General features: G+C 38.1%; 1 protein-coding gene across 1 annotated transcript in view; it reads right to left on the bottom strand.

Annotated features, from left to right (window-relative positions):
* inhbb (inhibin subunit beta B) overlaps positions 1–8,309 on the bottom strand; it is a 17,308-nt gene extending 8,999 nt beyond the window's left edge. The window contains exon 1 of the mRNA XM_028436092.1: positions 7,546–8,309. Within this exon, the coding sequence (XP_028291893.1) occupies positions 7,546–7,957 (412 nt within the window). The 5' untranslated portion in view covers positions 7,958–8,309. The remainder of the gene's footprint in view (positions 1–7,545) is intronic.
* Positions 8,310–11,102: the final 2,793 nt, after the last annotated feature.

Raw genomic sequence — 11,102 nt, 5'->3', positions numbered from 1 at the left:
CGTTCCATTCCCTTACATTCTTTAACGTTCCCTAACCATCTCTAACGTTCCCTAACGTTCCATTCCCTTACATTCTTTAACGTTCCCTAACCATCTCTAATGTTCCCTAACGTTCCGTTCCCTTACATTCTCTAAAACCTTCCCTAACCATCTCTAACGTTCCCTAACGTTCCATTCCCTTACATTCTTTAACATTCCCTAACCATCTCTAACATTCCCATAGTTCCGTTCCCTTACATTCTCTAACGTTCCCTAACCATCTCTAACGTTTTGTTCCCTTACATTCTCTGATGTTCCCTAACCATCTCTTACGTTCCCATACATTCCCTAACGTTGCGTTCCCTAACAGATGAGAGATTCTAAAGCCTACACAGACACTCAAACATCACAAACTCTCCTGAAACCTTGTGTTTTCCACATTCAGCTTCAAACCCTGCATCATGTGACCTCTGTGGCAGCTTCTGATTGGCCGGCAGCATCAGGGCTAATCCTGGACTCAGGCCCAGTTGGCCTCTGGTGAACTTTGTGTAAGTGACAAGAACGCCCCCCCCCCCCAGGAGGTTCAATGGGTTCTCTGGTCAGGTCCAGCATGGACGCCCCCCTGAGTCCACAGAGAGGGACGGCACAAAGAGGGAGAGCGCCGTGTCTGCAGCAACCTTTGACACGCGTGGCTTTGCAGCAGAAAAAAGCCATGATGATGACAAAGAAGAAAAGTCCATTTCCATGAAACACGGTCTTCAGCAGAACAAAGATCAAAGCATAAAGGAGAGTAACAGGTTCTTTTCATCCTCAACACGTCTACAAACAACCAGAGCTAACGGTAAAACTTTCTGTTTCATCAACCTGTGTCCAACGGTGCCCCCACAGGCCCCACCCCTCCTGTTGAGGAGCCTCCTGTAAATCTCAGAGTCATGTGACCCATGTTCTCCTGCCAAAACTCTGACAGCTTTAATGAAATCTATCTGATACAAAACAACCTGTAGAATCCTGAAGAGCAGAGCAGCTCCGTTCCCTCAGGGCTACGAGGAATAAGTTCACCTCAGTCCGCACGCTGACTTCTACTTAGTTACTCCTTAGTTACTCCTTAGATACTCCTTAGATACTCCTTAGTTACTCCTTAGATACTCCTTAGATACTCCTTAGATACTCCTTAGATACTCCTTAGTTACTCCTTAGATACTCCTTAGATACTCCTTAGATACTCCTTAGTTACTCCTTAGATACTCCTTAGTTACTCCTTAGATACTCCTTAGATACTCCTTAGATACTCCTTAGTTACTCCTTAGATACTCCTTAGATACTCCTTAGATACTCCTTAGTTACTCCTTAGATACTCCTTAGTTACTCCTTAGATACTCCTTAGATACTCCTTAGTTCCTACGTGCCTCGACAGCTCTGAGCTCAATGTTACTGTGTTACTGTGTGTTACTGAGTGTGTTAATGAGTGTGTTACTGTGTGTGTTACTGTGTGTGTTACTGAGTGTGTTACTGTGTGTGTTACTGAGTGTGTTACTGTGTGTGTTACAGTGTGTGTTACTGAGTGTGTTACTGTGTGTGTTACTGAGTGTGTTACTGTGTGTGTTACTGAGTGTGTTACTGTGTGTGTTACTGTGTGTGTTACTGTGTGTGTTACTGTGTGTGTTACTGTGTGTGTTACTATGTGTGTTACTGTGTGTGTTACTATGAGTGTTACTGTGTGTGTTACTGAGTGTTACTGTGTATGTTACTGTGTGTTACTGTGTGTGTTACTGTGTGTGTTACTGTGTGTGTTACTATGTGTGTTACTGTGTGTGTTACTGTGTGTGTTACTGTGTGTGTTACTGAGTGTGTTACTGAGTGTGTTACTGTGTGTGTTACTGAGTATGTTACTGTGTGTGTTACTGAGTGTGTTAATGAGTGTGTTACTGAGTGTGTTACTGAGTGTGTTACTGTGTGTGTTACTGAGTGTGTTACTGTGTGTGTTACTGAGTGTGTTACTGTGTCACAGCAAAGAGGAAGTAAAGCACAGATACAGGAAGTGATGTCACTAATGGTGTAAGTAAAAATGTGTCTTCTTTTGAACAACTTGTTAATGCTTTATTTATTCACTTTTTTCAAGAAGTTTACTTTGATTTCCTGACATGTTTTGACTGTTAACAGGGTCTTTTCTGTAGTTTTCTCCTTTAAATGTTAACGTTGTGGTAATAATTTTTTCTCATTTGGACTCAAAGGAACTTCCAGGTGTTCATGGGTCGTTTGAACACTTTTTAACCTGAATAACACAGAAAAACACACACATCAGCTTCACCGTCTGTTTATGCTCCTGCCTACACCTGAGGACCCCTGCAACCTCTTAGCTGCCCTTATGTTGCCTGTGTGTATCTTCCGCTTTGTAACCCATAATCACCGTCCAATAGAAACGTGTGCTTCATCATCTAAATAAAACTATAGAAAATGATTAAATTAATGACTGTAGGGGTGCAGGGTGGGGGATGTATCCATAACAGTCCAAATATTACTGCAGGTCCCACATAATACCTCATTTAAATTAGAAAAGTATTTATTAGTGGAGGACCTATATACAGTATATGCATTTATATACATATACATATATGTATACCAGACATGATTAACTACTACATTCATCATCACCTTCCCCTGTTTTTACACTGTAAAGCTGGAATAAAGATGAAACATCTTTAGCTTTACTTCAGTAAATATGGCTGTCAGAGAGTTTTAAATGTCACAATGTCCCCAACAAAACACGCACCAGCAGCACTCGCTCATACACATCTCTAATCAATCTATCACTAACTACAGCTTTAGGTCATTGATCTAAGTCCTGTCACTTCCTGTTTGAGCTTCATTCTAAAGTGTGTGAATGACTGTTGGTGCAGATCTTTATGATACTGTAGAACTCTACATGTGAACATGAACGTGTCCTTTATTAATGTTTTATAAATGCTCTACTGGAGCTCCTAAAGGAACCCTGAGGTGAAGTGGCCCCTCCTACATTAGTCCTGTGTACATGTTACATCCACAGCGTCTGCAGTCCTGCACTGAGAAACCTCCCTCCTGTCTTTATACGAGAACATTTTGGAGCTGGTCCAGACACGCAGAGCCTGACCCTGAACAGCTCACAGGACACCTGGGTGGGCTCAGGATAAAGAGCTGCTGTAGCGTGTCTACACCTGCACCACGAGAGTCACAACAGAGACCATGAATGCTCTAATGTATACACTCTAACCTATCCAGCTATGAAGATCTGTTCATAAACACCTCCAAAATAAAGGTCCCAGAGAGCGGGGACCCTCCAAAATAAAGGTCCCATAGAGCGGGGACCCTCCAAAATAAAGGTCCCAGAGAGCAGGGACCCTCCAAAATAAAGGTCCAGAGAGTAGGGACCCTCCAAAATAAAGGTCCCATAGAGCAGGGACCCTCCAAAATAAAGGTCCCATAGAGCAGGGACCCTCCAAAATAAAGGTCCCAGAGAGCAGGGACCCCCACTGTAGCTGAAGGTGGTTGAACACAGACATGAACATTGAAGAACAGTCATGTGGAGACAGGACCATCTATAAGGGGGAATAAAGGAGAGATTTTTGGGGTCCATCCATAAAGTCAGTAAAATGATGGTCTATTGTTCTATGAATCTGTGATAACCACATTTATTTATTCATCTGAATAATATCCACTGTTATCCAGGAACGTTTATTATTATTATTATAATCATCTTAAAGATGGAAATCATGGTTTTAATCACTAATAAAATGGTTCAAAGTGAATAAAAATGGTGGAAAAGGAGGTGAAATGAGATTTTAAAAACCACAGAAATTGGTTAAAAGTTATAAATTAAAGTGAATAAAAACAGACAGAAAAAGTGTTAAAAATGGTTTAAAGTGTTAATATTAGAACAATTAGTTTAAACTGGAAAATAATGAACATGATAAATGGTGAATGTGGTTAAATTGGTAAAAATAATCATGAAATCTGGTGAAAAGAGGTTAAAAGTGACAATAATGGTCAATATATGTAACATTAGGTGTAAAAGTGGTAGAAATGGTTTATAAGTGATGAACATGTCTGGAAAGTGGAAAAAACGAGTTGAAAAGTCATTAAAATTTGATGTAGAAGTGTCAGAAATGAGAGAAATGTAGCAAAAATACATTAAAAAGAGCAAAAATATGGAAAGAAAAAGTGATGAAAATAGGTGAAAATTGTAAAATTAAAGGAAAATTTTACTCAAATTGTTCAAAAAAATATAATTAGTTTCTAGAGGGCATCTGGAGATCCCCTTCCAGTCCTGACCCCAAGGTTGAGAACCCTTGTTATAGACTACAATCTCAATGAGTATATACTGTCTAGAATATACTATAGTATATACTACAGTATATACTATCTATACTATAGTATAGACTGTCTAGTATATACTATAGTATGATTAGGATGATCAGCGTTCCCACTGAATTATACTTCCAAGTTTCCCAAGATGCATCTGGAACCTCCAGTGTTAAAAATCTTGTTCACACTGAGGATAAATATCTCTGTTGATTCTCTACCTTTATTTTGAAAGTTCTGAAAACATTTGAAGTGAGAAAGTGACCAAGTAGAATATCAACATGTGCTCATTTGATCCATAAAACTCACGTAGACATATTTCATTCACACATTTTCAGAGACCCTCCTTTGGTCTACTGACTACACTTCCTGTTCACTTCAAAATAAGAGCTCTATTTACAAAAGAGTTTAAAAAACTAATGGAAGACAAGAACAGATGCTTTTATTTTGGAGGATGTTCCAATGCATCATGCGACGGTTGAGTATGACTAGTGTGCACACTTAAAAAATGTCATACATCCTGGTATTTCTCTCATACTCAATCTATTCATACTATCTAATATGAACGCACTACATACTCATGTAGACGTCACACATGCAGCAGCATTCAACACCTGTCTACCCCCCCCATAGATACAGGACACCCAATCCCCTGCTGAGCACCCATGGGTGCATGTGGAGGTCAGAGGTAGACCTGTACCCTCTCCCTCACTCTTTACCCCGAGTCACTGCAACTGGAGACGAGCAATTCCACTGAGTCATGGGGGCTAACCCCCCTGCTAACCCCCCTGCTAACCCCCCCCCCCCAATCACTGTGCTGCCAACAGGTGAGTTCAATACAAGTTTATCACACACCATGTTACCATGACTACCTGATATAATATTACATTACATCATATCATATCATATCATATCAAATCAAATCAAATCAAATCATATTATATTATATGGAACTTTTGGCATCTTTTAGAGTTCATAAATTTAGCTCCTGATAAATTATTTTATTTTGAATTTAAATGTTAAATATATATATTTTTTATATTTGTACATTTTGACAAAGCTTTTATTTTATACAGATGCTTTTGTGGAAAATAAATTAAGATTGTGTTTCTTCCTTTTTCAGTTTTACATGAGACGTTTACTGTATGTAAGGGACCCGTACCAAGATTTATTACCAACAATAAACTACAGTAACTTTAACTTTTACTTTGATTATTATTTACCTCAGATACTTTTTATTTGTTGACTTTTTTATGGATGACTTAGTAGTATTAATACTATATTAATACTATATTAATACTAGTATTAATACTAATACTAATACTAGTATTAATACTAGTATTAGTATTAGTATTAATACCAGTACTAATACTAGTACTAATACTAATACTAGTATTAATACTAGTACTAATACTAGTATTAATACTAGTATTAGTACTAGTATTAATACCAGTACTAATACTAGTACTAATACAGGTATTAGTACTAGTATTAGTACTAATATTAGAGTACAATTTCAATCAGGTAACAGTAGTTGTATTTAATTAGGATATTTATTCTAAACATAAAGTGAGCCGTACAATATTAAAAACAATTAAAATAAACTCTTTACACCTCTGATCAATACTTTTATTTCCTCAAAAGATAAAATCAATATAAAAATGCAGCAGTTCTACATGTTAGTTATTAATTTATAGTTTATAATGTTTCATTAGTCTGTGACTAATTTAATTATTTTAATTAGTTAAAGCTTTATCTTTAAAAACGACTGCTGATGTTCAGACTAATTCATAATGAACAAAGTTTATGTTTTATTGTGAAAAACTTAGTAAAGGCTGTGGACAAGTTGCCTCTGAGGCGTTGCCCAGCGTTGCCAACATCTGACTATGTTTGGGGGGGGTTAGGGGGGGTGAGCCAGCTGGACAAGAGCCAGACGACCAGGACAATGATACACACACACACATTGTGTGTGCGTGTGTGTCATGTTGCCATGTTGGTTGATTATCAGCAGCTCCTCTGACATCACATCATTCATTCATTCGGAAAGACACTCTGTGTGTGTGTGTGTGTGCGTGTGCGTGTGCGTGTGTGTGTGTGTGTGTGTGTGTGTGTGTGTGTGTGTGTGTGTGTGTGTGTGTAGAAGGATAAATGGCCAATTGAGGGACTTTGTTCTACGTTTAAAGAACCTTTCTGTCCATCTGTGAGCTCAGCTTTGGTGATGAAATTGGATTTGAGATTCTTTTGATCACCTTGACAACAACACAACAATCACACACGCACGCACGCACACACGCACACACGCACACACACACACAACATGGGGGTGATTTAAGGACTCTGCCTTTGGTTGGTTGCTAGGTAATATATGGAGATTAAAGATTTATCACAATTTGTATTTTGGTGATACAGAAAATAAGATGATCTCCTATAACAATATATTTTTATTTCATATCTTATTCTGTATTAAATAATGTCTACATCAGTGGCTCTAGTCCCTCCTAATGTCCAACGAGAACATTTTACTCATAATTCTGTGTATAAACGTCTATAATAATAATGATGAATAAATGAGCGATAACATATTTTAAAGAATCTCATTCTGTAAATAAGTGAAATAAACAGTATTTAGTGTATATATATATATATAGTTTTTATTATTTATGGTATGGAACCAACACTGATCTTCTAGATCATTTTTATCATCATTTTGGGTTTTTTTGTGTCATTTTAAATAATGTTTGTATTATTTAAACTATTCTCTCAGTGTGTGTGTTTATGGTGTCATTTTGTTTGTTTCTGTTGTTTTTGTGTATTTTTCCCTCATTTATTGTGTTTTTATTTTGTGTTTTGCAGGTAATATTTATTATGATTATGATTTTTTAATACTTTCATTTCCCTGTAGTGTCATTGCGTACACCTACGGTTACACGTACCCCTATTTGAGAAACACTGATCTACAGAACTCACTCACATGTACTGTCCCTTAGAGGACAAACAGAATAAAGTGGAGCATATTGATCAGATATTTATTGATCAGTATCAGTAACAGGTTCAGGTCAGACTTTATGAAGTAAACATTTAGATTTATATCATTTATCGACAGTTTGAGAAACAAATGTTAAGATATGAGTTGTGGTTCATATCGTTCAGCTCTGATTGATGATAACAGATGTTATGGTTACACTATTGATTATGATCTGATCAGTTATATAATAACTGAGTGATTTTTACCTGACTCAGCAAAGCTGATGATCTCAGAGTTCTCCTGGTGGACCTCGTTGCTATATGCGGCCTGTCCATCAAAGCTGGGGATCTCCACACGTCCGTCCTCACGCACTTTGCCCGCGTGCAGCCTGCGGAGCGCGCTCACCATGGCTGCCTTGGGGATGGGGTGTGAAATATTGGGTCGCTGCCTCATCTGGAGCCGGTTCAGGATGTGTCTCTTCACGGCCTCCATCAAGTCCACGTCCACGCGATCCGCGTGTCCCGGTGCCCTGGGGCCGCAGGACGCGCACGACTCCTTCTGCTGCGCGTCCGCCGCGCCATGCACGCGCACGGACAGTAGGACGCACGCGAGGAGAGCACGGAGCAGCGGCGGGAAACAGCCGCGCATTTTCAACACGTTGGAGGAAAAGATTTTCATTCACCGAGAAAAAGTTAGAGAGAACATCCAACACGCGCACACGCACACACGCACAGTGAGTCAGTGAGTCCTCAACCTCTGGTTCACCGGTGGATCCAAACTAACGCTCATCGCTGCGCGTCCACCGCGCGCTCACTTTGAGTCGCTGACGTGCACGTTGACTTCACACACACGCGCACTCCGTTAAAAACAAGAGGACACGCGCACTGTGTCAGTCAGAGCTGGCGGAACCGCGGGTCCAAAGCGCGCTCACAGCTGGTCTCCACGCGTCTCCGTGCGTCCTGGAGGATTGTGCGCTTCTCAGCGTGTGTGTGTGTGTGTGTGAGTGTGTGTGTGTGTGAGAATGTGTGTGTGTGTGAGAGAGCAGCGGGGGCTCCTCACTCACACCCAAAGTTTTTATACAGCACAGGAACCACGTGGGGATGATTTCAACCAACTGGACGCAGGAGATTATTGAACACACACACACACACACACACACACACACACACACACACACACACACACACACACACACACACACACACACACACACACACACACACACACACACACACACACCTGAGCTGTCTGAAGAGTGTGATGTCACTGGGACTGATGATGATGATGATGATGATGATGAAGTTCAGACTGGAGATCAAGCATCATGTATTCCACCTGGGTCAAAATCAAGGCCAGGGGGCCAATTCCGGCCCTTTGGAGCATCTAATTGGTCCCACAGGTGAAAGTAAAAATGAGAGAAAACATAAATCATTGTATAAATGAAACTCAACAATATTTACAGGTTCTCACAGTTTTCCCGGTGTTTGTATCACATGATTGCAGTTATTTTTAGTGTTAAAGGAACTCAAAATTCTTACGAACCCTTAAATTTTCCTCAAATTTTACATAATATTTCCCTTCATTAAATAGAAATTAGTCACAAAATCTCATAAATGTAAAGTGTAGATCCTGATATCTGTCACTTATTGCTTGGATATTGTCCGTTTCTTATATATTTAGTATTTTATGTGTACGTAAAAGTGTAAACTAAGAACATTAATGTTGAAATACTCGTTTTCTCACATAAAATCTGTGGAACGCTTGAGTTCAAACTGCTTCATATTTGGCCCCTGAACTAAAATGAGTTTGAGCTCCTGCTGTAAACAAACTTTATCAACAATTAGAATAAAATAACAGCTACAGAACTGTTAATGTAAAATAAAAGTTAGCACAGAGAAGAACAGACTGATTTAGAGCTAATAGAGATGAACAAACAGCGTCATCTAGTGGTACCAACACAGCATTACATCTACAGGCTCATCATCATGTTGTTAACTGGTGTTAAACTCAAGGCCCGGGGGCCAAATCCGGCCCTTTACACCAGTGGTTCTCAACCTGTTCAGGCCGTGATCCTTCAAAATAAAGGTCCCAGAGAGTGGGGACCCCCACTATAGCTGAAGGTGGTTGAACTCAGACATGAACATTGAAAAACAGTCATGTTTATTATTATTATAGTCATCTTAAAGATGGAAATCATGGTTTTAATCACTAATAAAATGGTTCAAAGTGACCAAAAATGGTGGAAAATGTGGTGAAATGGGATTTTAAAAACCACAGAAATTGGTTAAAAGTTGTAAATTATAGTGGATAAAAACAGAGAGAAAAAGTGGTAAAAAGGGTTCAAAATGTTAATATTGGAACAATTATTTTAAACTGGTAAATAATAGACATGACAAATAGTGAATGTGGTTAAATTGGCAAAAAGAATCATGAAATATGGTGAAAAGAGGTTAAAAGTGACAATAATGGGTCAATATATGTGACATTAGGTGTAAAAGTGGTAGAAAGATATTTTATGCCAATTACAATTACAATTACAAAATCAATTAAAGCTGTCAGCAGTGATGAATGAACCCTCACAACCACACACACACGTCGGTACGTGGTGCACGTTGAGGTGTGGCAGAAATGTTTAAGTGTTGTGACGTAGCTGATCATTTTTAATGATTATATCACTAACTTCTGCAATGTTCTGTGCAAATATAATGTCTATGATTTCCTTTTACCAATAGGTGGCGCTATGACAATGAATGACGGTTGTGTTAAACCATTGCTATTTTTTGGGCAAACTCTTAATAACTACTGTAAGCATCGCACTCGTCACGTGATGCTGTGAAAGATTCCACGTGAGAACCTTGTTGTGGTAGAAAAAAATAACTATTTACACAGAACAGGGAAATCCTCAGTGTACTGAAGTAATAGTTCTTCAGTACACTGAACTATTCTAACATCATCACTTTCTACAGTGATGATGTCATCAGTCCCAGCTGGGAGCAAGTAGAATTTTACCATTCTCATGTGCATTTCTATCAAAATATGATTTTTTTTTTTGCCAGTCCTAATATGCGTTCAAAATTTCATGAGTTTCTCAACGTGTTTAGGTCCTCAAAAATGCAATAATTACCCATAAATAAAATATGAATAATAATTAAAGGTGCATTACAATAGGCTCCTAATTATCTAAACTCAAAAACAAAGGAAAATGCTTTACAATCACACTTATAACTGTAATTCATTATCAACTACACAATTACAATTCTAATGGAACCTAACCCTGGATGTGTTTCTGTTCAGCATCACATGGTCAGCACTGACCAATCAGCTTCAGGTAAAAACAGCTCATGTGATGCGGATTGTTTTTTTTTAATTATTTTGTTTTAATTGAAAATTTACAACAGGTCAGAATTGTACATTATTAAAATATACAGAAAGAATCACATATACAAAAATAAAAGAGAAAAATAAAGATAAAATAAATAATTGTAAATCAGTCATTATTCCAATTCAAAAATACCTTGTATATTGTCACAGTTTAAATGCATTTTTTATATGAATAAAAGATATAGTTTTGATATATTCTTTAAATTCACACAGAGGGCAGTAGATGTATGAATATAGAATTGAACATATTAAATGAACAGGTTTACAATGAAATCAACTTCGTTATTCTTGTTTTCAAAATACATAATGACACATTTACAATTAAATTGAATATTATTAATCTTATATTTTAAGTAATTTTCCATTTGAGCCCAAAAACAAATTGAGTGAATACAATAATAAATAAATGTTATTATAAAAACTGCATTTATTGTCAATGTCT

Source organism: Gouania willdenowi, chromosome 21 (genome assembly GCF_900634775.1).
Source record: "Gouania willdenowi chromosome 21, fGouWil2.1, whole genome shotgun sequence".
In the NCBI taxonomy this organism is placed as follows: Eukaryota; Metazoa; Chordata; class Actinopteri; order Blenniiformes; family Gobiesocidae; genus Gouania; species Gouania willdenowi.
Note: the sequence above shows the minus strand (reverse complement) of the source record. Positions and strands in the feature narration are given on the sequence as shown.